General features: G+C 36.1%; 1 protein-coding gene across 3 annotated transcripts; it reads right to left on the reverse strand.

Annotated features, from left to right (window-relative positions):
* Positions 1–20,396: 20,396 nt before the first annotated feature.
* APRR2 (CheY-like two-component responsive regulator family protein) lies at positions 20,397–26,879 on the reverse strand. 3 transcript variants are annotated; one of them, XR_016128468.1, is made up of 13 exons: positions 26,626–26,879; positions 25,829–26,033; positions 25,141–25,220; positions 24,755–24,821; positions 24,423–24,469; positions 24,065–24,142; positions 23,441–23,968; positions 22,771–22,911; positions 22,031–22,306; positions 21,864–21,932; positions 21,649–21,723; positions 21,267–21,348; positions 21,055–21,193 (listed from the first exon to the last, which is right to left on the reverse strand). XR_016128468.1 is itself a non-coding variant. In XM_008231330.3 (12 exons), exons 2-12 carry the CDS (start codon positions 25,956–25,958, stop codon positions 21,029–21,031), a joined length of 1,656 nt encoding a protein of 551 aa, XP_008229552.2. In that variant the 5' UTR covers positions 25,959–26,033; positions 26,626–26,879; the 3' UTR covers positions 20,397–21,028. The 3 variants fall into 3 exon arrangements, 2 of the variants coding, with proteins under 2 accessions (XP_008229552.2, XP_008229553.2); XM_008231330.3 differs by lacking the exon at positions 21,267–21,348 and having other exon boundaries at positions 20,397–21,193; XM_008231331.3 differs by lacking the exon at positions 21,267–21,348 and having other exon boundaries at positions 20,397–21,193; positions 26,633–26,849.
* Between the last annotated feature and the right edge of the window lie 559 nt (positions 26,880–27,438).

Consider the following 27,438-nt stretch of genomic DNA (forward strand, 5'->3'; position numbering starts at 1 on the left):
TTTTCTCCTTCCCCAATGTTTCTTCATACCATCTTAGATGTATCTTCATCATACCTCATCTTGCCAATCTGAGCTACATCATCGTGGTCCTTATATGAAAAGTTTATGGATTTCGCAGCTCCATCAGCAACATCTTCAGCTTTATTATTCCTCTGTGACAAAGGTTCTGCATTTTTACTAGAGTTGTTATAAGTATGGGGGGGATTTTTGTAGGGGAACCCATTCTGAGTTTAGGCTTGTTTGGAGCAAGTGGAGGTGCAATGAGAGGTAAAATACTCTTACATTGGTATTTATAGAGCAGTCCCCATTTTCATTTTACCTGCCAAAATGCCAATGTTGACTTCGAGTGGGGGGCTGCAACTTTAATTATCTTGAGAACTGGTGATGTCATATTTGCATTATTTGTATCATATACGATATTTTAATATTATTTACCCCTTGTATTTAGTATCATATTTGCGAAGATGAAACTGTTGAGTTGGTCATGTTCAAATATAAGTTACCTTCACAACTTGTGATGTGATATTTGTATTATAAGTACCACAAGCACATTTTTTTGTTTTTTTACTGGTGATATGAGTTCATATTTAGTATCATATTTTAGAAGATGAAATTGTTTACTTGCTCGTGTTCAATTCAGATTACCTTCATAACTGTTGATGTCATAAAACACTGTTGTCATTTTCTTTACTGTTAATGGTGCGTTCATATTTAGTATCATATTTTAGAAGATGAAATTGTTTACTTGCTCATGTTAAATTCAGATTACCTTCATAACTGGTGATGTCATAAACACTGCTTTCATTTTCTGTACCGTTAATCGTGCATTGATATGATATTTTGTTTCATACTTGGCTATTAAATTATTCACATGCAACGGATTTTACCTCCATAAGTAGCGATGTGATATTTGCATAATCATTATCATAAAAAGTATATTTAATTTTTTGACTGCTTACGCTGATTAGTAGTATTATAAAGGCGAACACGCACGAGGTGTACCTAGGCATGAAGCCGCGAGAATACCAATTTACCGCCTAAACCTGGATCATCGAGGTGTGTGAACTGTCCTTTCAATCACACCGATTGGGAAACGAAGCCAATAATACATGATCTAAACCAAATGTTGTCTTCGTCCATAGTTTAGGTGACGACGGTTCGTTCCAATATATACCTTTCTTCCTTATTTGTCCAGACACACCGTTCATTATTCATTCACATACCTTTTGCACTCCCTCTTCTCCAACAACCCAGATGGACATCCCAGCCGAAGCATGATTTAAGGTGCTGTTTTTGGTTGCAAAGCACTCCTCTGAAGATCTGTACAGCATGGCGGGGACATGCAAGTTATTTGAAGAAATGCTGAATGATCCTGAGGTTTGGCAAACCGTGTCTGTAGAGAAGTACCAGTGGCATCCTGAATGGTACGGGTTTGATCAAGAGAAACTTGTTGAGTTCTTGCAAAAGTGCAAGGAACACAACAATCTAGAAATCATTTACAAAGAAGCTGTAACTCAATTCTTCATATTCAAAGATGATGAGGCTGTCAACAACTTCCAGGTGGCGGCTAAGGTAGGGCATATGGAATCCTCCTACATTGTTGGCTTGCTAGGGCTGGTGAACCCTTCGGAGGGCGAAGAAGATGCGATGAAATGGTTGTGCCATCTAAGCAAAACGAAGAAAATTGACATGCAAGCACGCAGGGCATCATTTTTTAATCGACTAATGAGGTATACCATTTCCGGCGTGGTGACTCCTCCAACTCTTGCAAAGTTTACAGCTGACAGAAATTTTATTCTTACCTGCGTTAACTGTGAGGGTAATTAGGAGTGGTATTTCAAATTCCAATGGGACCGGGAGGCGACTCTGTGACACGGTATCTACCTAGAACTGCGTGAACCACGCAAATGGAAGAGGGAGCTGTATCGCTGAGCGCAAACTCTGTAGGGAGACCTGTTGGATTTAATAAATTAAATATCCATCGTATGATATGGGTATTAAAGTGTGTTTTGGGTTTTGTTTGTTTTTATTTACAGGGGAAGTTTACCTTCTGTTTAATGTTTTTAATTCAAGGTCTGTTTTATGGTAATGTTGTAGACGTTTGTGGTTTTAAGTCCTGTTTATGATTTGAAGGTCTGTTTTTGTAATCGGTGCACTTTTAAGATCCAATTTTAGTACAAGTTTGTAGACGTTTGTGTTCCATAGACCTTTGTAGCTTGCGTGCATATGTTTTGGATGGTTTTGGGTCCTATGGTTTGACTATGTGTTCTGAAATGGGGAATTGCTGATTCCTATTCCCGAAGCAGTCATTCGTTGAAGATGACATACACCAAAATGCCAGGGAGGTTGCGTGTTGTCAACGCATGAGGGATTATCCTTTCAGTCAGACCGGGTCTGAGCCATCCTTGATCTTCTAAGATACTCTGGTGATTCTTTAATTACGTTTTCACTTTCCCAACATTTCCTGATTTGTCCTGCATTTGAAAATATATTTCAAAGATAAAAAATAGTTTAAAAAAGAAATCTGAAATTCTATTTTCACTAACATAATGATTTAAATATCGAATTTAAGGGGGGAAATAAGTGTTGGGTTTTTCCCCTTCACATTCGGAATTTGTCATGCAATGTTTACGATTGTTGCAGCAACAACAAAAATACAAAATTCCTTGAGAAGTATAAATCAAAAACTTCTTGAGAAGTGATTTAAATAGCGTATTTAACCAAAAACTCCTTGAGAAGTATAAGTCAAAACTCCTGACGGAGTATTCATCCGGATGCATATTTAGGAATCCCCACCCCCTTTTTCTGAATTTTCCTGTATTTTTTATAATTTTTGAAAAAAGGAATAAAATACACACGAAATGCCAAGTAGCGGAGTGGGGAGCAGAACTCACATCCGCGATTCCCATTCTACCACACGCCCCTTTTCAAATGTTTTATTCATTTTCAAATAAATATTCATTTAAAAATCGAATTGAAGGGGGAAAAATTCCATAAAAAATCCTCCGCACTCGTGACGACATTTCCTTTCATGAAATATCCGGAAAAAGGCCACGTCATATAAATATCCATACAGAATTAATGTAATCGAACAAATAAGAGTATAGGGTTTGAAAAGTGTAATAGTGTTTTCATTTGCATCATCCAACACTAGGGTTTGTTCTCTAATTTTATTTTTCCCTCCGTTGTTCTACTTTCAGTACGAAGTATTCATCCAGATACATACTTAGGAATTTTCCCCCTTTTTTTTCTGAATTTTCCTGTATTTTTTACGATTTTCTGAAGAAAAAAAAAGGAATAAAATACACACGGAATGCCAAGTGGTGGAGCCGAGTGGGAACAGAGACTACGACACGCGCGCATTCCCATGCCGCCACACGCCCCTTCTCAAATTATTTATTCATTTCCAAATAAATATTCATTTTAAAAATCGAATTGGAGGGGGAAAAATTCCAGAAAAAATCCTCCACACTCGTGACGAAATTTCCTTCCATGAAATATCTGGAAAAAGGCCGCATCATATAAATATCCATACGGAATTAATGTGATCGAACAAATAAGAGTATAGGGTTTGAAAAGTGTACTAGTGTTTTCATTTGCATCATCCAACACTAGGGTTTGTTCCCCAATTTTATTTTTCCCTCACACCAAAATCCGTTATTCTACTTTCAGTATGAAGTATTCATCCCGATACATACTTAGGAATTTTCCCCCCTTTTTTTTCAATTTTCCTGTATTGTTTACAATTTTCTGAAAAAAAAAAAGGAATAAAATACACACGGAATGCCAAGTGGCGGAGCCGGAGTGGGGAGCAGCAAACCTGGTGACACGCGGCACATTCCCATGCCGCCACACGCCCCTATTTAAATTTTTTATTCATTTTCAAATAAATATTAATTTAAAAAAAGAATTGAATGGGGAAAAATTCCAGAAAAAATTCTCCGACTGTGATTTACATTTCCTTCCATGAAATATCCAGAAAAAGGCCGCGTCATATAAATATTCATACGGAATTAATGTGATCGAACAAATAAGAGTATAGGGTTTGAAAAGTGTACTAGTATTTTCATTTGCACCATCCAACACTAGGGTTTGTTCCCTAATTTTATTTTTCTCTCATGCCAAAATCCGTTATTCTACTTTCAGTACGAAGTATTCATCCCGATACATACTTAGGAAATTTCCCCCCTTTTTTATGAAATTTCCTGTATTTTTTACGATTTTCTAAAAAAAGAAAAAAAGGAATAAAATACCAACGGAATGCCAAGTGGCTGGAGTGGGGAGCCGCAGACCTCAAATGACACACGGCGATTCCCATGCCGCCACACGCCCCTTTTCCTTTTAATTTTTGTCTTGCTTATATTTTCATTTGATAAACGCCTTTAAGGCTACGGTTTAGGGTAAAAAAATTATTAAAAATTCCCCACAGCAATGCTTTTTATTTTACCGCTCATGTATTAGGGTTAAAAATATAAAAAAAATTCAACTTTGGAATTTCCTACTCAGGAATTGTCGGGACCAAAAAAGGCTAATTCAAACTTCAAACTCCATATATGTTTCGACCAAATAATAAAATCCAATTCCTTTTCAGAATTGGAGGAAAATAATTTGGGGGTTTTGACCAAATATTTGGATGGGTATAATTCTTCTGTTTTCTTCATTTTCAACTCCGGGCAAAGCGATGTCGATTTCTTCATCAAACACTGAAGCAAAGAGGTGTCGGCACCTGCAATGCTGAGATGGTGAAGCTAATTTCCAAATCCAAAAGGAATCTGGGCAGACCGTATTGGAAATGCTTCACAACATATGTAAGTATAATCTTCCCAAATCTCGTATGTAAAACCGAATAAGCTGTATATAATAAACACTAATCCCAAACTGAAACTGCTCCAGATAAAAGAATATGGTCTAACATTGTAATCCCAGACTGAAAAATGTAGTTTTGTTTTGTTTTGTTTTGTTTTTTAATAGGGAGCTACAAGGTGTAGTGGCTATGAATGGGTGACAGCAGCCAACACCCCAAATGAATCTGACATTCAAAACCAGGTGGATGTGAAGGAACTTAAGGCATATGTGAAATAATCAGATATCAAGTAAACACGCAACGGTCGCTTTTAATTTGAGTCGTGTTTGTGTTAACCGTTAAGTTAACGGGTTGACACGATACACCCGCTAACTTAACCGTGAAAATTATCGACCCAAACATGACCCGTTACAATTCGAAAAAACCGCACGACCCATTAAGAATAAAAAGAAGAAAAAAAAAAAAAAAACTATCGCCAATGCTAATTCTTCTTTCCTAAACTTTTCTTCCCTCTTTTCCTCTTCATTTCAGTCTCTCCTCCCCCCAGACAAAAAAACTTCTCTCTCTCACAAATATCTTACAAAATTGGTCCTCTCTCTCTCTCTCTCTCTCTCTCTCTCTCTCTCTCTCTCTCACCACTTTCACAGTCACTATCATTCAATCCAACCTTAAAACCCAACAACAACAGCAAAAACATAGGAATAAAGAAAATTGACTGAGAGATAAAGGCTTAGGCCGAGAGAGATGGGGAACTACATGAAGAAATCTAAAATCTCAGGTGACGTCGCCATGATGGAGGTCTCCGTTTCACCAATCTTCTCTTGGGGTTGACAGATGTCTGATTCCCAACAATATGTGTTGAGGGTTTCGTACAGCTTGTATTTGAACAAAATACAAAAAATAATTCTTTAATTTTAAGTGAAAAGGGGGAGTTGGATCATAAAGAAGACTTTGTTCCTTAAAAAACAAGAAAACTACCTTTTCAAAACCATACTAAAATAGAAAGGGGAAAGATGCGCTAAAGCATGCGAAGAAAGCTCTTCAAGCTTCCCTTTTATTATTATAGAAAAATTTGTTTTGTAACTCGTGAATATAAGGTCTGTTACCAAAAAAATTGCCCACCCGGTTAAATTAACTTTGCAAGTTCATATACTACACTACACCCACCCAGTTAAAAACTTTGTAAATTATAATATCTCCTAATGAATCACAGCTACCAATATCCCTGCAACAACTGTACAGCGAGCTTCAATCGATAGAAGGCATGGCGTCATGGGAAATCTTGGCCAGGTCTACATTCAAGGTCAGAAACTCGCAGTATTTGAGGATGCACATCCCATAGTCGCCCCTGAAACATAGCGAAGAAGATGTGATTCATTGTACAACAAATCCATTTCATAAGACAATGTGGTTAGGTGGAATATTACTCACCTGCCTACTTGTTGGGGTGCATCCATGATGCAAATAACTGCCACTCAGTTTTCAGAAGTAGACCGTCGCTAATATATCCAGATTCCTTTAACAACTGGGGCAGCATTTTCACCACCGGCTGCACGGCCCGTTGGATGGCTTGAGTTCTGTACAGATCTACTTTTGAATCATGTGCCCTTATCTCACACTCTTTTAAATCGACAACAAGTAAGATCTAGTGCTTCTGCCTTTGGAGGTTGAAGGGCAAACAAACGCGATTCACAGACGACTATGATTTAACCCACTTAGGCCCTTTGACCATTTCCAGTAGACCCTTGCTGTGTTGCATGTCCTTATTTCCCACATACGCCTTCATTTGCTTGTAATCCAAGGCAACACATTTCTGCATAGTGGCACACGAGTTATGCATCATAACAGATGCCTAATTTGAAAATAAACAATGCTTAAGAAATAATACAAACCTGAAAAGTGGTGTCCAGTATCGTCCAGTTAGAACCTACCTAGTTGCCAGACCTCTCGTGCCGCTCTCGTAGCAAAAGGAAGGCCATGTCTATGTTCTACATTTACACATTTGTTTCCATTATTAAATCAATAAATCACTACATAGCATGGGCATTTCGACAAAATTCCAAATCAATCAATGCTTACCGAGTCATCCAACCAACCATCCTTGGTCAGCAATCGAACAAAGAAGTTATGCGAACCTTCCATACCATCTTCTCCACATAACCGCACATGTGAACTATATTTGTGAATCATTATTAGTATCAATTCCGTTTCACCATTCACTCAATAACTAATCATAATAAACCATTTACATTTCACTAAGGAGGGGCAGTGGGAACTTACTTTTCTTCTTGTCCCCATTCCCAGCAATATTTTCGCAACCTCCAAAAGGGAATCACGAGGAACAGGCCTGAGGGGTCAGCAATTGTGTCCTCCGAAATATTGGGAATCTCCAGACATATCCATGGAGTTTCCCTCACCACTGCCCTTCACCTCTTTATCGCAGGGCCAAGAATCTCACTCTTTGCCCGACCCTTTTTTTGCCGAACCCCAACTATAACATCTTCGCCACATTCACCCTCAGCAGTGAACATGTCAATCTTTTAAGGAGGATTCATAAGAAATTTAACAAGGGAGACACATCATACCCGGATCATCCCAATTTATATCCGGGAGTGTATATTGCACCTCTTCTTTACCATTTTGTACACACTGCTCTCTCGATTCGACTACTCCACCATCCTTAGTTTTATCACTCTCATCTCCAGATCTTCGGTCTTCTGACTCTCCTCTCCAAAGATCCTCAGTCTTATTCCTTTCCTCTCCAGCATCCTTAGTCTTATTCCTCTCCTTCAAGATCCCCAGCTTCCTCGCGTCGCATGATGGTACACTTTTCCAAGCATAAAACTCTCTCCTTTAGCTTACCCTTCTCACGGTGCAATATTGCAACCTTATTCCTCAACTGCTGCACAACAAAGTTTAACTCATCAAGGTCCTTACATTCCCGCGGACCTACACTAGGTGCATCACATTCAGGAACATCTGATCCCCAACTCCAATACGGTTGGCTCATCTCTAATTGACTTGGTTGTAAGAGGCGCAGTATAACAGGCTATCAAACACATAGAGTTAACAGGTCATACACAATACTAAACAGCCTTCTTCATGAAATGAACTTAGTACTGAAATAAATTATTAACTACACACCTGTTTGCTTTGAAATATATAAGCGTTCAGCTTTCTAAACTCAGGCACTTTATCCGTGGATTCCCACCGGCAAATTCAAGGGATTAATGCAGGTTCCTCGATCCGCTTACAATATCTAAGGGGGGAATTCCCAATTCAGTAATTAATTCATACAACCAAATCTACAACAAATAGATTATCAAAGTCAGTACTTAATTACGAACTAAAATTTTACAGACACTAATTTTGAACTACATCATACCTAGACAGCATAGCTTAATCCCTTTATACCCCATCTAGGTCTGTTAATTCTTTTAGGCTTCTCATCTTCCACCTTTTTTCCCTTTTTCTGTCCTTTTCCCTTCCCATCATTCTCTTCATCACTTTCTTTCTTCCTGGGAGCAAACAACAAAGAATATTGCAGAAATTCAAAAGATATAGATCCCCACGGATAATTGTTGAATTTGTCCATTTTATGAACCAAATGTAAGTACTCCTCGTTTATCTTCACATTTTGGGGTTTACCTATTAGCACAAACTCCACAAAATACAGCAATCCCAATTTGAACGAGTCCTTGCTTCCTCTTTCGGACTTTAGGAATGCATTTTCTAAGTCATTGCAAGTAATGTGACCCCTGTTAGTAAAATGCGCTTTCATAAATCGATTATGAGCATCCCCCCCAAACGTTATGTCAGACTCTGTTCCACATTTCAGACCACTTATCAAACAAAAATCCTTTACACTGAATTGAGCAACATTGGACCCTATTGCATAACTAAGGCCCAAAGCATGTCCTTAACACCAAGTCCTCCGACTCGCCGAAGTGCCAGAGCATGCACAATTTGACCACTAAATGCAATTTTATGGAGGCCCAACATGTGCCCGAAACAGCTCTCTCTCAATCTTTTCATAAGCGACTCACTGAAATGCGCCCCAAAATTACACAGACTGTATTCGCCACACACAAATTATTCACCCGTGCAGCATAGACCTCTGACTCCGGCAAACAAAGTTCAAACCTAGATTCCATTTTTTAACTGCAACAAACACCTTTTGCTTAAGAAACAGAAGTGATACCTACTCACAAAATTATGAACACATTAACATACAAAAGTGATACCTACTCACAATATTATCTACGCATCTTTATCACATTAAGATACATAATGAATACCTACAAACACTATTTTCAACACATTCACATACATAATGGATACCTACTAACACTATTTTCAACATATTAAGATGCAACCTTATACATTATTTTCAACTCATTAACATACATAATTAATACCTACGAACACTATTTTCAAACATTCAGATACATAATGGATACCTACTAACACTATTTTTAACATATTAAGATACACAATTGATACATTATTTTCAACTCATTAAGATGCATAATTTTCACCTACAAACACTATTTTCAACACATTCACACACAGAACTGATACCTACCAACACTATTTTCAAAACATTAACATACAGAATTGATACCTACTACAAGATGCATTGATCCTTCTGCATCCCAAATCATCTCATATTCACTGTTAAGATTCAATTTTCTCTTCTGCGTTCTACTTCTAATGTTGTTTATTCTTTGTTTTCCAAAACCCATTAAATCCCTAAAATGATGCCATACACTCACACCACTAGATGGGCAAATTAGAATTACAATGACCAACACATGAAGGTTCCTGGAATTTTAAGAAAAGACAAGCAAGCACAATGCGAACAAAAATAGGAACAACCAACAGCTATGAATCTACACTTCAACAAATTACCACAATAAATTGCGATAAAAAGACAACCCAACTTTTGGAAAAAGTAAATAATATTTAAACCGCATAAATATATTTAAACTGCAGAAATACTTCAAAAATTAGTTACCATGCTTCAACAAATTACTAGAAACTAGAAAAAGACGCAAAAAAAAAAAAAAAAAAAAAAAAACTAACTAACACCAATTTATATTTTACAAATTTATAAATAAACCCAATCCTAGACATGTATTTATAAAAAAACCTAAGCACTATTTAAACATAGAAACACACCCAAAATCAACCCCAAAGTCAACTTTTTGGGTGTGTTTATAAATGGGTTTTGAGTGTGTGTAATGATGGGTTTTGGGTGTTGGATTTTTTTATAATTTCAACCTCCATTTTGGGTGTTTTAGTGAAACTCCCTTTATATTTTTGCAAACACAACTACTACAGAGACAGACTACTCTTACCCAGAAAATCAATGCCCTAAAATCCTAAACATTATTCAAACATTAAGTGATTTAAAGATTAACTGAATGCAATATAACATGCAAACTTTAATATGAATGAAAGAGAGGGAATTCGAGAGAAATGTACTTTCTCAGACGTTCAGATGAGAAATATTAGATGAGGGAGGAAGTGAAAGAGACAGAGTGCACCAGGGAGTTTCCACGACAAGAGAAATACACAAATTTATGTTTGGTATTTTGGTTTTTTAGGGTTGATTCATAAACTCATAAATTCATAAATTTATTGACAAGAAAGGCGCGACTGGCCACTATTAAGAAGAAGAAAGGCGCGTTTTTTCGAAGCAGGCGTGACTTGACACTTGGGCTAAGAGAAACTGCAGCCTATCCGTTTTTACCGTAAGCTTTCTTTTTCTCTTTAGTCATTCAGATAATTTGGATGGTTGGATTTGGTTCTCATATAACGTTCGCACATAAGCATTCTCAATAGATAACCGCCCAAAAGTTTTTGTCAATATATATATATATGCATTGTGGTCCAACCAAGTTGAGCCTAGGCAGAACGTGACGTGAACTGAGCCCATTACGAGAAAAAAATTAGTCACTCTCAGTTCTCACTTCCATTTCTTTCTTGATAGTTCATTGTGATAATGCTTTTATTTTGACAAAATAAAACTTTAGGGTTCTCCATTTCTTCCTCTTCTCTCTGCTTAGTCATACAACCCTCTCTCACCTCTTACTTTTTGATTTTTTTTTATGAATTTTTAATTTTGAGAGGATGAGAGAGAAATAATAAAATATTAGAGATTATTCAAAGTAGAGAACATTTTGGAGAAAACTACTTTAAAGTAGTTTGTTATAATGATTTTTTAGCTATTTTAACTAAAATTTGGCTAAAATTTGGAGACTCTCCTGAAGATGCTTTGAGGAGTCAATAATAGCGCAAAAAGAAAAGTTTATGGAGGGGCTAGCTGTGGTTCATAGGTGTATCTAAGAAGAGTAAAGAGCCAAGTACTTTTTCTGTACCGCATATATATACAGTGCTTTGATGAATGCATGCAGCAGAAAAAGAAAAAAGATGAGTCACTCTTGAGGAGCTATGAAGCTGATGATGGCCATGGCCCTGCTCACCACAAGCCATGGCATTGGCATCCACTTTAACACCAGCGTCGTCAACCGCAGCTATTCTGTCTCCCGGTGCAACGGCCTCACCAACACAGCGTGCCGAATTGCACACTCTGAGTTGGATTTGACTTGGAGTTCATGTTGGATTCAGAATTCAGCATAAGGATCCTCAAGGGTGACGGTTCCAATCCCACTACTATAATCAAAACAACGGGGAAAGGCTGCGTCCTGCAACCGAGTTGGTAACCAAGATCCCTGCCACGGTAGGTACCAAAAACCAAAATCCCACACCAGAGCTCTGCAAGGAGGAACCCACCAATAAGGCTTGCTGGAAACATTTCTAAATCAAATATTTGGCCGCTACTACCACTGGTGTCCTTTTTTTTGTTTGTTTCTTTCTACTTCTTAGTATTTGGTGTCATCAGGTTCAGTTTAATTTCTGTGTACGTTTGTGTGCTTTTGATTCTCCTTTTTTAGTTTTTTTGTTTTATTAAAGGAGTGAAAGATTCTAACTTGGGATCTTTTGTATTATTTAGAAGAACGAGTTGGTTAGTTCTTCAAATACTTGTGTGATGTAATCTGTATTAACCAAGTTCAAGTCTACATGAATTACCACTAGTAAAAAATCACCCTTGCGCGACCACATTTTGCGAGACGAAAAATTATTCGTCGCACAAAGTCACTTTGCGCGGCAAAACCCAAAACTTGCACGACAAAATTTTGCGCTACGAACCCTTTTCGTCGCGCAAAGCGACTTTGCGCGACAACAATACATCGTCACGCAAAGTCTTGAGCAACCAAATTTTGCGCGACGAAAAACTATTCGTCGTGCAAAGTCACTTTGCTCGATGAAAAAACAATTCGTCGCGCAAAGTGACTTTGCGCAACAAAACAATAAACTTCGTCGCGCAAAGTCCTTATAAAAATAAATAAAATTAAAAAATTCTTTTTTAAAATCTTTTTGTTAGAAAATATATTTTTTAAATTGACGATCGAATTAGTTCATTATTCATATAGGGTCAAAGAGTGTAGCTGTCAAAAATCATCAAAATCGGAGTTAAAATAACCGTTAAATAATGATTTTTCATTTATAACCGTCGAAAAGTTTTGTCCCATTACTTGATTTCTGAATACTTAATTTTTTCGATTTTTGGCGTATATGATCTCGAAGTACAAACAAACAAGTTTGATGGTTGGATCGTTGAAACTAGTTTCATAGAATGCGTATGCCATCAAAACAATATATTCACTAACAATTAAAAGTTTATTTATACTTTTGTTAAATATAACATAAGATTTTGTGGTATCCACTAGTGTAAATATTTTAAATTGACGATCGAATTAGTTCATTGTATTCATATAGGGTAAAGGAGTGTAGCTGTAAAAAAATCATCAAAATCGGAGTTAAAATTACCGTTAAATCATGATTTTTCATTTATAACCGTCGAAAAGTTTTGTCCCGTTACTTGATCTCTAAATGTTTATTTTTTCCGATTTTTAGTGTATATGATCTCGAAGTATAAACAAACAAGTTTGACGGTTGGATCATTGAAACTAGTTTCGTAGAATGCATATGCCATCAAAACAATATATTCACTAACAATTAAGAGTTTATTTATACTTTTGTTAAATATAACATAAGATTTTGTGGTATCCATTAGTGTAAATATTTTAAATTGAAGATCAAATTCAGTCATTGTATTCATGTAGGGTAAAGGAGTGTAGCGGTAAAAAATAATCAAAATCGGAGTTAAAATAACCGTTAAATCGTGATTTTTTATTTATAACCGTCAAAAAGTTTTGTCCCGTTACTTGATCTCTGAATGTTTATTTTTACCCATTTTTGGTGTATATGATCTCGAAGTATAAACAAACAAGCTTGACGGTTGGATCGTTGAAACTAGTTTCGTAGAATGTGTATGCCATCAAAACAATATATTCACTAACAATTAAGAGTTTATTTATACTTTTGTTAAATATAACATAAGATTTTGTGGTATCCACTAGTGTAAATATTTTAAATTGACGATCGAATTAGTTCATTGTATTCATCCAGGTTCAAGGAGTGTAGCTGTAAAAAGTCATCAAAATCAGAGTTAAAATAACCGTTAAATTGTGATTTTTCATTTATAACCGTTGAAATTTTTTGTTCCGTTACTAGGTTTCTGAATGTTTGTCTTTTGCGATTTTTGGGGTATAAGATCTTGAATTATATACAAACATGTGTGACGGTTGGATCGTTGAATGGTGTGTGTATATATATTTATTTACTTATTAAGTAGCTTTAAATTTATTTATTTTGTACGTATAACAATTAAGATATTGAATAGTATATACATTTATTAAGTAGCTTTAACCTTATTTATATTTTAAATCGTAAAATAAAATAATTTTATTTTTTATTATTCATAGCAATTATTTTTATAAATATCGTACTACGAACCAATTTTTCGTCTCCCAAAAGTTTATGCGACCAACACTGCAAAAAACTCTAAAAATTTAGGCGGTACCAAAAATGGGACGTGGGATTTAAAAAATAATAATAATTTTTAGACTTTGCGAGACCAATATTTTGTGTCGCTCAAAACTTTATGACCATTATATATTTTTCGTCAAGCAAAATTTGGGTACCAAAATGGGACGATATAATTTTTTACACTTTATGCGACCAATATGTATTTTTCACACTCAAAAATGTCAAAATTTTGGTGCAAAAAGTGGACGCGAATTTTTTATTTTTATTTTTACTTTACGCGACCAATACACTAATATTCGTCGCGCAAAACTTTACGCGACCAATATTCCAATATTTGTCGCGCAAAACTTCGCGACCAATATGTTTCACACGCAAAACATTGTGCAACCAATACTCCAATATTTTTCGTCGCGCGACCAACAATATTGTTCGTCGCACAAAGTGATACGGTTTTTAAAATGAAAATAACTCCTCCACCATTTTCTCAATGTTTTTCTCTTAGCTCTCCTCTCTTTTTCCCTCCCCTCAAATTCCGCCATTTCTCTCACACTCACTCCTCTCACTTAATCTCTCATCATCTCTCTCTTCACTATCTCTCACTCTCACTCACTATCTCATCTCTCTATCACTATCTTCTCTAATTCTGTCACACTCACTTCTCTCTCTCATTCTCACTCACTCTCAATCTTGCCAAATTTTAAATTTTTTTCATTAATATGTGTTTTTGGAGTTAGTTTTGAGTTTGTGTGGGGTTTGAGGTTGAGTAAAGGGGAGGGATTGGAGTTTGGGTTGGATTTGTGGTATAACAATTTTAGGAGAGATTATCCCTTTTTTTTTTTTTTTTTTTTTTGTTATTTGACATTTTTTTGTAGGGAATCATCGAGACTTTGACGGCTAAAGTTGAGGATTAGGAAGCTATCAAAACATATCCTCCGCCACTACTACCACAATACGCTTGTATTAGGATTTTATTATTGTATTTTGTTAATTTATGTGTACATTTTGAATATTATATATATTTATTGGATAATTTGATCACTATTTTTGATATGTAATTTTATTTTGAATATGTCCATTTAAATAAAAGTAATTAAAAAAAATCATACAATTAAATTAAATTTAAAAATAAAAATTTGAAAAAATTAATATAATTAAATTAATAACAATTTAAATTAAAGTAACAAAAAAAAATCATACAATTAAATTAAATTTAAAAAGTAAAAATTTGAAATAATTAATATTAAAGAAATAATAAAACCAAAAATCAAAAACCAAAATATTTCGTCGTGCAAATATTTGTGCGACATTAGTATTCATCGCGCAAAACTCAAAAAATTTGGGCGTGTACCAAAAATGAAACGACTGACCTAATTTCCACTTTGGAATCCGTTTAAACATTTAAAACTAACACTGTAACCGTGGGTCGTAAATGACCAAAATTCTGAAAATAAGAATATAAACCCCGAGCCCTAACTCGTGGTCTGCTGATAATCGTAGGCTGCCACGCACTTTACCGAGGATCAAGCCACACATAGTTCTTTCCTCTGCTCGACTGTAACTAGTTTGTTTTATCAGTAAACTTCACTCTAGGGTCGACATTTCGAGTATCCGAAAATAGTTGCAATCCAACGGTTCAAACTATTGAACCCGAAATCACACAATATGCGAGATCCGTTCGAGTCCAAACGTTAACCAAATTGAGATCCGCGAATTCCTACGCGCTCGTGACGACCCAATGATCATTCTAGAACAAAGTGGTCTCTACCAATCTCCCACACGCCGCCACACTCGCCGGCGCGTGGATGGCTTGATCAATTCCTGGCGGTCTGAAAAACTCCAAACCACTAGCCCAAACTCCTAACTTAGGTAAAATACCCCATTTGGAACACTTTTGTTCTTAGACATACCCCAAAAACTGGAAGTGGCCGAAACAAGGACCCAAAAATCAAACATAACTTAAACAATCGAATGATCTACGCTTGAAATCTCTAAAATCTTACCCAACCAGCAGCTAGAGCATGAAAAATAGCTAGAAAATCATACCTCCCTCGTCCGATTTGGTGGCCGGAGGCTTCCAAACGAGCTCCCGAAAGTTTACTAAAAAACTGTCCACCACCGCCTATTTCGTGGCTGATTTCGACGACCACACTGGTGTATCACGGTTGGGATGGGTTGAGATTGAAAGAGGGGAGTGAGGTGGTTCATTTGGCACTGGTCTTACTCAATTTGGTGGTCGGAGCTGAGAGAAATCATCTCCTAAAGTCGGCTGCTCGAACTCCAGAGAGAGGAAAAATTTGAGTTTTTCTGGATTTTAAAAACTGAAGTCTGAAATATTTACGGTTATGCCACTGAACTTCTTTTAATCATAACTCCTTCGTTACAACTTCGATTTGAGTACACTACGTGTCTACGGACTCATCTCGCTGCGCTCTAAGCAACGGTATAACTGAAATCCCAAAATTCCTTCCCGGTCAAAAAGTTAACTTTTAAACTAATAAAATATTCTAAGGGTATAGTGGTCTTTTATTGGAATAAATTAATAATTAAATATTAATTAAGGACCGGGTTGTTACACCTATACTCTAAACCCTAAACCCCACCACATAAATAAGAGAGTACTTATTATGACTTATGAAGAAGACGAGTGTCCATGAAGTAACTTGGCTATTATGTAAGTTATATACATATATATATATATATATATATATATATATACAGAGAGCTTTCATTGAGGAATCCTCAAATAAGCTTATTTGAGGGACACCCTTTGTAGGCCCCACTCCGGATTGTATTTCACTAATCCAAACCGTCTATTTTGTAGATACTCATTCAAAGATCATCTCTACAAAAAATCACTTGAATCCGATATCATTTGATAATTCAATTAATTTATTAAAATTTTAGTATTTTCTTGAAGCACCGTGTTCATTGATTTTGTATGACACAATTGGATGTCGAAACGGTTTCCGATTTGTCTAATTTTTTGTAAGGATGGTCTATGAATGAATACCTAAAAAATAGATGGTTTGGATCATTGGGAACAAAATTGTATGGTACCCTAAAGGGCGTCATTCAAATAAAATTATTTGAGGGATCCCTCAATAGAAGGGGACTGTATATATATATATATATATATATATATATATATATATAGGGCGGATCCGTGGCACCATATTTTTGACACAAGTTTTGACACAATTTTTGGGCCATTAGATTACTCCACTTTTAATGGTTGAGATTAAATCTGACATGACAAATAGTTTTAATGTTTTAAATAAACAATCATTAATTTTATTTTCTCTCTCATAAAAATAAAATAAAATAATTTTCTCTCTCCTCCCTTTTCTCTTGGAAACGTAATCTCTTTTCTTGGTAGTATCCTTTTACTTGGTACATACTCTCTCTCTTTTCCTGGGATCAAAAAAAAAAAAAACCTCCATCTCTCTCTTTCTCCAGTAACTGCAAACCAACCGTATGAATTTTCCACTCCATTTTTATTCCATTTTCATTTTCCTTAAAACTAATACGTTTTGTTTTGTTATTTATGATTATATTGATATGACCTAAAATCTTCACTGTTCGGTTTGTTTTCTTAAAGAATTTCAGGTTTTACAAATGGAGAAAATAAAATATTTTTTAGAGATGCAGTGCAAAAAGTTTATGCCGAACAATATAACCTTTATTGGTGTTTTGTCTGCTTGTAACCATTGTGGTCTGGTAGAGGAAGGGAAAAGATGGTTTAAACGAATGGAGGGCTTTGGGCTTATCCCCCAAATTGAGCAATATGGTTGGATGGTTGATCTTTTGGGAAGGGCAGGATGCTTGGAGGAAGTCGAGAAATTGATTGAGAGAATTCATAAGGTTGGTTTGCAGTTACTGGAGAAAGAGAGAGGGAAAAAAGATGGAGGTTTTTTTTTCTCTGATCCCAAGAAAGATAGAGAAAGGTATATACCGAGTAAAAAAGGATACTACCAAGTAAAGATATTACGTTTCCAAGAAAAAAGAGAGGAGAGAGAAAATTATTTTATTTTATTTTTATAAGAGAGAAAATAAAATTAATGATTGTTTATTTAAAACATTAAAACTATTTGTCATGTCAGATTTAATCTCAACCATTAAAAGTTGAGTAATCTAATGACTCAAAAATTATGTCAAAACTTGTGTCAAAAATATGGTGCAACGGATCCGCTCCCTCTATATATATACATGTATAAGGTGTATATTTCTTAATACATGTACCTATCTTTCTAATAATGTACTTAATTTTTTATTATAAATAATGTATCCATTTTTTATTATATAAACAATGAAACTCATAAAGACCGGTTATAACTGTGTTGTAAGGAGTCATTTTCTCTTGACTGTAAAACATATACATTATTCAATCAATAATAGCTCAAAATGAACGTTTATGGAGGGGCCTAGCTGTGCTTTGTATGAAGAGTAAAGAGCCAAGTACTTCTTATATATATATACTGCAGTGCTTTTAAGACTGCATGCAGCAGAAAAAGAAAACAAAAACAAAAACAAAAGATGAGTCACTCAGGAGGAGCTATGAAGCTGATGATGGTGATGATGGCCATGACCCTGCTCACCACAAGCCATGGCATTGGCATCCCCATCAACACCAGCGTCGTCACCGGCGGCTACTCTGCCTCCCGGTGCAATGGCCTGCCCGACATGGGGTGCCGTCTTGCACACTCTGAGTTGGACTTTGACTTGGAGTTCATGCTGGACTCGGAAATCAACATAAGGCTCCTCCAGACAATTCCTGGGTCTATAGTTGGGCAGTCGTTGATTGCTGGCCAATCTGTGTCTTGTAACCGACCGAGTGATCCAAAAAGCTGCAGGGGACCGAAAAACAGAACACCCATTCCAGAGCACTGCACGGATCAACTCAATAGGGATTGCCACAGATATCCTTGAGCTCCTAATAATCGGCCGCATCATTTCTATGCACTACTACTGGTGTCTTTTGTTCTTTTTGTTTCTTTCAGATTCTTAATATTTAGTGCCCTACTCAATCAGCGTCAGTTTAATTTCTGTGTACGTTTGTGTGCTTTCGATTCTCCCTCTTCTTTTTTCTTCTTTTTTTCGTTTTATTAAAGAAGTGAATTCGAACTTAGGATGTTTTTTGATATCATTTAGAAGAACCAGTTGGTTGGTTCTTCAAATATTTGTGTGCTGTAATCGTGTTAACCAGTTTCAAGGCTATATGAATTACTCTTTCTTTTCAACGTCGGAAAATTAAAAAATTACAATTTTTTGTGTGTGATTCATGTTTGGGGAACTTTATTTCAATCTATTAAAAGGCAACTCCTTGCTTTATAAAAAAGAACAAAAAAACCACGTAATTTTAAGTTAATGCAGTAAATGTCTACACCACAGCAACTTCTAAACACACGAATTCCTCTCCCTTTCACATGTGAAATCCCCCACTGCGAATAGCGAGACAACTATGATGTCTCATGATTAGCTTGAGAGAGTACCCTATTGATATCTACCATGCAGTTGAGGAGAAACACTTGTGTAAAACGGGAATAACATTGTTTTACTATATCGGGTCAATCACGCTATGCAATGCTTAATAACTTTTCCACTTAGCATATTGTGATTGATCGAGGATAGCAAAATAATATTATTTCCATTTCACACAAATTTCTGTCAAGTGAAAGTAGTAAATTTTAGAGGGTATACAAGTTTCAAGTAGGGGATATATCAAACAGAGTCGTGATGACCAATATGAAAATCGTAAAATTTCATGGAAAACGTAATGTTATTGACCCATGCCTTATTTGGGGATATAATCATTTGCGGCCGAAGAAGGTGTCTGACATCACACAATATAAAAAAGATGAGTGCAATTGTCAGTATATTATCTCTTGAATTGTATACCTGAGCATTTTCTGATTTTTTATGATACATCTCGTGTTTTTTCCTGTTATTGAATCAAGTTAAGGTATTTTTTTTTCAAAAAATAAAATAAAAATATTTTAAATCGAAAATAGCGGGGCTCAACAAATTATGCTTAAGAGTCATTTTGATATGAAATACTATAATCCTAAAGTTACAAATCCTTACCCTCATCTCTTCCACGAGTATGGCCATCTAACCCTTGGTTTTTGACACTAGATTCATAACATGTGAATTAAGGTACAGAAAGTTCCACTTTGAAAGTTGAGGGACTAAAGCTCAAGTCAATGCAAAATTCAGGGACCACAGCTAATATATATATTTTTTGTCAATATATATATATATATATGCACTGTGGTCCAGCTAAGTTGACCCCAAAACAGAAAGTGACATGAACTGAGCCCATTACGAGAAAAAATTGAAGGCCACTCTCATTTCTTTCTTGATGGTTCTTGACAAAATAAAACTCTTAGTTTCTATCCTTGAAACACTCTTATTTTCAGCCTTGCCCTTCAAATTTTCTTTACAATACTTGCAAGTTGCAGGACAAGGAACCACCAACTTGCAGGTTGCAAGTTGCAACCACATCGTTATAGCCTAAACCAGCAAACATTTCTAATTCTCTCCTCTTCTTTTTTCTTTAATAATGTTTTTTTTATTTATATAAGTGATAGTCTAAATTATTCTAAATTAATTCAATTTACGGAAGAGATTTGTAACATAGTGCAAACGACAAGCTTAGTGCATTGGCTGACTCGCCTAACACCCGTACGCAATAATGTTATAGATAAATCACAAGTCAGCTTCCCACTAACCTCATGTCAGTGTAGACATTGCTGTCCCTTCCATTTAAACAGCAATACAAGTAGGACCTACCCAACAGCACCAAAAGGGACCTCACAAAGGATCACAACTTCACAAGACCCTCATCAGATAAAAAGTTACAAACCCAAGTAGGACTTTTTGTGTTTGGAACTATTTACAATCAGAATTTTCACGAGGCTGAGTCACAAACGTGGCTGACCCTTGGCCATCCCAATCCAATTGTCAAAAGTCTGAAAATGACTTTTTCTTTCACTGTGGAGAGTAGGATATGATCAAAGTTTGCTTATTTCAATGTGCCTACATCTGACTAGAGTCTCTTGACATGTGGTTTTTGGGTTGGGATGATGGGCAGTAAGCACATGAAGATCTGGTAGCTCCGAGACCACAATAGACAGCTGCTCCTCACCAATCAAGTGTCTAACACATGCAATATTTGACAAAAAAAAGAATATTTTGCTAAAACATTATGGAGACTTTATTGCCTGAGGACCATACAAGCCTTGTGATCATGATGGGACCCGGTCCACGTCAGCGGGTGTTAGAGCGGTTGATGTGAGGAGGGATGTTGCAGATGCCTTGCCTTGATAGCTCATCTAGTACACCTTCAGTGGAAGGAGGCTTAAGGCCCAAAGGAAGTGGTAGCCATGGCTTGCTTATTGCCTCCTTCACAACCTTGTCAACTACCTCTTCTGCCTGCAAAAGACAGATAGCAAAAGAAATTAAATTTCATGTGCATATTTGGAGTTTGGTTTGTATGTTACCCTACCTCTTATATTATTCAGCATGTACATTATTTGAAGCCTAGTCATAGCACCCATGACTTGTCTACTTCAAGCAGCAAATTGATCCTATCCAAGGTCATTCAATCACATTGATACATAAATGACTTTTCATTGCCGTTTAGTTTGTTTTGCCATACTTTCCGCCTTCTCATATACATAATTAATTGGATAAGCAATTAATGCAAATCTAATTGGATGTCCAAATTTGCTCAAGTGAAAGATTGAATCTAACCACGTATGCTACCATATTAACTCAAATGAAAACGACTGGCACTAGCTAGAAATTCAAGGTTTTCACATTGCAATACAAAATGAAATTCAATGTCTAAATTTAGAACAATGTACATAAAGGGTTTCTGGTGTTACCGGATGAAGGTCAAACGAATTATGTTGCATGCTGCACCCATTATCAACTACACCGGCGTGAAAACCTGCTGCATTCTGCAATTTTGAAACAAAGAGTGTGAAAGAAGATAGGGTTAAGATGCATGCCTAACATGCATGCGTGGTTGAAAGAACAATCAACAGATTAAATGACCAATGCATAAACAAAATGTAGAAGTTTTCATTGGCATACTCACTTGAGGATAAGAGGGATAACCACCTTGCAGAGGTGGCATTACAGGACAACCCCATGCATCAGCTTGCATCTGTAACATTAAAATGGGGCAAATACAAAAGAATCTCCTCAATGAATAATGCTAATGCCACCATTCATATATATACTTGGGAAAGATGACAAGCTTACCCCTTGATAAGGCTTCCAATGCCAACTTTCTGATGGTTGCCACTGGGGATAGCCAGGTGAACCCCACATCTGGACACCAGCTGGTTGACTGCCAGGTTGTCCCCACATAGGATAGACTGGTGCCATGGATAAGGAATTATTATAATGATATGGGGGAAAGGCCATGATAGGCTTCTGATTCTGAGGATAATAACTCCTTTGAATTGGATCTCTAGGATGCGGCAATCTCCGGTCGTCTTCCTTGGGTAAGATGTGTCTCTTATGCATGCGATATTTCTGCATGATAACAATAGTCAATCACCTCATTAGGTCAGAATGGGGAAGAGGGATGATCAACTTGTTAGCACTGATCAATACAAAGACGGACACTCAGAAAAGAGGATTAACGCAACTGAGATCATAGGATTTCAAACAATAAAAATGCTTGGTAGAAAAAGTTCTCGAAACAAATTTTATCTCAGTTATGCGAACTGTATAGGATAAGGCTTTCGATCATTAGCAACTATAGGGATACACATGCTTCTATTTACGAAGGAGAGCAGCAACAAAGACAGCTTCTTACTGATTCTCTTTTCTTATGTCTCAGTAATCAACAAATTTAGTATAAAAAGAGTTGTTATGCAACGCAATAGGTTTATCATAAAACAAGTCTCAACAACATCTTAAGAGGTCCCAGAAATTATAGTTCCATCATCAAGCAAACGATAACTTGATTTGTTATCAAAGAATAAAATGCCCACCTGGAGATGGCTTGCTACATTATGCCTTGTCAAACCTTCAGCTTTCATCAGCTCCAGTATTCGAGAAGGAATGGCTTGATCCACACCCAATTGTTCCACTGCCTGCACAAATTTCTTGTGCAGTTCAGGCGTCCAATCTACCTGAAACCAAAGAAAAAATCCCAAATGCGAAAAGATTGTCAAAACAATCATGTGCACTCATAATCCTTTCTAATGAAAACAAATTAGTACATCATTTTCCGAGAGGACTACTAGTCTACTAAACCTGCAACATGTTTTTAGGTGGACTAGTTTTTTCCATTTTTAAGGACAGCTAACAAAACCAGAGCATCTTATTTTTTTGATAATCAAACTAAGAGGCAATGTTGTTTTATCAAGCAGTTGTTCTTCCAAGTCAATGGCAAGCTCAAATTTCGTGATCATAGATTAAACTTATGAATATTCATAATCAGAAGAGTCCAGTAAAAATTTGCCCCCTTACTTGATGAATATAAAAAAGATTAGGGCACACATGCATGCATCCTTTTATTATGCATGCCTGGGGAAAATTGAGAAGCAACCAAATGCTAATGCTTCTCATGAACAGAAACAAACCGATGTTGCCAGCACCAGTATGGGGAACAATTGGAAGAGATCAAACAATTTGTCATGATTCTGAAATCCAAATTACCTTCATCTTCTTCCGATTAGATTTGCATGAATTATTGGGAGCAGATGCTTTACTCAGATTTTCAGCAGCACCACCAACATCATTGGCACTGTTTCTATTATGCGGGTGTTGAGACCCATTAACAGAGTCATTTTCCTCTTTAACCACCCTTTTCCGAGTCATTTGAGGTTCACTCATTTGAACTGTGCCTTCATCGATTGGATTGCCACAAGTAGTTTCGACTGATTTAGATTCACTGTCATTCTCCCCACTCTCTTTCTCTGATAAGCAGTTAATTTGATCTTGGCAATCCCCATCAGCGAGTAATCGTGATCCCTGTTTAAGCTGTGGGGTTGAGGGAGCTGGGTACTTATCACTTCCTACTGACTGCTCACGGTCACTTTCATGAACCCTGGAAACATTTTCTGTTTCTACTGAGATTTTACATTTCTGTTCTTCAGTTTCCTGTTTGATCTGCAGTATGGATACTACAGATTCTTTGACAGGCTTCAGTGATTCAGAGATGGCACTCCCTCCTGCATTGAATGCCTGCTCAGGATTTACAAAATCAGAAAATTTCTACTTACGGCATTTGCATAAAACTTTGTGTTAGATCTTGACACAACGTTACCATACTGGACAGACCTTATGAACAACATGCTGCCAAATATTCCTAAGTTTGTCTTCCGAGAGTGGTTTCCGCAGGAACTCAACTGCACCAAGCTGAAAATAGACTGTCAAATATATTAATGAAATATGATTGACTGGAAAAGCAATGAAGAATCTCCAGTTATGATTTGAGCAATAAGATGGTAGACCTAAATCGAAATCACCAAAATTAGCACTCCTTGATCAGGCAGCAGATTTCAAAAGGAGAAGTTCGCGGTGTTTGACTATTATTGAAATGAACTCTATGGGAGAAATATACCAGAAATCCAAACAGAGTAGAGCATGTTGCTGTTGCACTTTTGAATTAAATAAGAGGTTGGAGCAAATATCTTACCGCTATACACTTCATCATGGTGCTTAGGCAATGAATGTTTGAAGTCACTGTAAAGAAGATTTGGTAGCTTCACATTAGAAATCAAGTAATATATTAGAAGCAACAAAGTTACCATTGACGTTAATGGTTAGTTATGCTCAATGATCTAAAAAGTTATTCGAAACTCAGAAAGATACTAAACAATAAAACACAACATATTTTTATAAAATGGTTAACATACAAAATCATCAAAGGAACTAAAACAGGAACAAATACAAATCATGAATACGCAAAAGAAAAAATACAATTTTGTGTCAAATTTAAAATGGTTCAGGTTTACTTTATAAACTTACTAATGGTCGGCAAGTCCTTAGCAGTTTCGAGAAACTGGAAAACCCCATGGCCATTGCTTGCATTTACCTGGGACCATAATCTTATTAGGATATATCCAGCTACAGGAATGACAGCTAAAGCACTCTGAGACTATACTAATCAAGGGAATTGTTCAAAAAGTTATAGTTGCTGAACTGAGCATCACAATGGTATTAAAATACGAATAAGATGAAACAGGTTTAGCTGAGAACACATTTACTAGAAAATACTCCACCAAAGAACAGAGTGCGTTCTTTTTTCATTGGGATGTTCCAAACCAGCTAACAAGAATCAATGCCCCGAAGAAGCAGGTCAGATTTTTCTGAAAATAACAAAATTGAGTTATAGCTTCATTCAAGTTCAGTACCTCAACAATTGCAACTTGGAAACTTTGAGGATTGCTTGAAAATGCTGATAACGCTTCGGTATCATTGCAAAATGTAGTAACTGCAATAGACAAGATGATGTTACCAAAAGAGTGTATACATGAATACAAAACAGATGTGCGCACAAACTGATAGAAAACAAACTTAGAAATTATACTGATAAAACAAAATAAAGATATGCTAGTTAGATCTAAACAGGATAACTTTGGTTTTTCCCCTGCATTCAACTTCTAATTTTAGTGCAGAGAAAAACATAAGTTTACCTTTAAATTTAAAATAAATATAAAAAAAAACTGAAAGCCACTTTTCAACATTTGGATCACAAAAGTATAAATATGAAATTGGGATTTCAATTTATTTCTTTAGTGGAAAAGAGAAACGAGCTATGGTGATGGTGAGCAAGAAATTGATTCTTTTTCCATGGTCAGGTACCTTTCTAACCTCCATATGACTAAAATCCAAAACCACATTCAAACGGAAGCAAGAATCCATCTATATAGAGAAGCATTATAAGATGCTTTAATGGGAAAAAAGAGGGACCAGTATACTCATGGAAAATTAATGAAGAAATGGGAAAAGGGTGAAACCAATATTTCTAGTTCAGGAAAGAAGATTGTTTAAGAGAAAAAAAAATGATAAAAACAAAAAGGGAAGATAGAAATTTCTCACCAATATAATCCATGGCCTCAAGCTTTGATTTTATCTCGGCCGCAGAACTGTTGTCTTCATCAAGGAGAAGAACTTTAAGGCCCTTGGGGAAATCTTTCCACTCTTGCAAATCATTAGCAGTGCAAACCATAGCTGGTTTGGCATCGTTTCTCAGGCTGTCCTAGGAAACTGTGTCAGATCACAGCTTGTAACCATCCAATGAAGTCTGCAAGATCCACATGAACCACACATCAGAACCATATTTTTGTTAACTTTAAAGATTCCCAGAACTAAAACATACATATTGGAGAAACCCCATTGCAAATTGAATATGTTTATGCATGATGTAACTGTTAGATCTTATTTCCAGAACTTCGTAATAAGAAGAACAAAGAGAACCAGATGACCCAAGTTCTCAGTTGGAACAAGAAGAAAGATTTTACCCAAGTGTAAAGATCTTATTTGGTAGTGCTAATTTTGCATAACAACACAAAGAGACAAAAAAAACCCATGTAAGATCTCCGCCAAAGAACAAAAAACTTACAAAAAGATAAAGGCATCATTGACCGTCATAGAGGAAAAATGAAGAAAAATCAATAGAGAGTCTGAAACAAAAACTGGGAAATTTCTTCAGAGTGAGACTAAAAAGACAGACTTCAACCCACCAACGCATGCATGCACATATTGAGCACAAAAGCACCCCCAAAAAACCCAGAGTATATAATGTCTCAAAACTAAGTTGCAGCAAGCAAACTAAACATAGACCAATATGATCATTAACTCCAAAAAAATGCAGTGAAATATAAAATCTTTCTTACTGTTTACCAAAACACCAAAGGATAAAATCTTTATCAGCTCCGGTATATGTAAAGAAAAGACTCTCTCCTCTCCTCGGGCTTTCTTCCACTTCTTTGGCTGTATATAGGTAGAAAGCTGCTTATAACAGAGAGAGAGAGAGAGAGAGAGAGAGAGAGAGAGTTTAAGTGCGTCCTCTGAAGGGTGTCTGTCTGAGACGTGCACAATTACCATCGGTCGTTTACGGACCACAGAATATGCAAAAGGCTCACTCTTTAAAATTTCAGTCAATAACCTTTCTTCCCCTTTTTTTTTTTCCACACATACTTTTTTGTGAATATCCCAAAAGAAAACTACCCAGAAATTCACTTTTCCCTCTCATAAAGTTATTTTTCTTTTAATTAAGAAATGATGAAGGGCAATCTCCTCTCCCAAGTTTAAGGATACCCAACGCTCTATCATCAGTATTAAAAGACTCCACATTTTTGTAAGGATTAAATCCACTTTGTCATATTATTATATAATCATCTCACATAAGGAAAATTTTCATGATTCAAGGTCCAAACTTCATATTATTGGAAAATGTTCTTATGTGCTTTATAATATTGGACCCAACAGAAGAAAATTATTTTAAGAAAATTATTGCACATCTTTTTGTTTTCTTCTCAGCGTATCATGCTATGTGGTTATTGAATTAAATTCCTTTCATAAAAATTTAAAAAAAAAAAAAAAAATTTGTTGGGTCACAATAAAGTTTGGACCTTGATAATTAAGTTAATATTCATAAGGAAATAGCTTAGGATGTAATCAGAGACACCCAACCAACATTCAATTTA

This window comes from Prunus mume, linkage group LG7 (genome assembly GCF_029339155.1).
Source record: "Prunus mume cultivar Tortuosa linkage group LG7, ASM2933915v1, whole genome shotgun sequence".
Taxonomy (NCBI): domain Eukaryota; kingdom Viridiplantae; phylum Streptophyta; class Magnoliopsida; order Rosales; family Rosaceae; genus Prunus; species Prunus mume.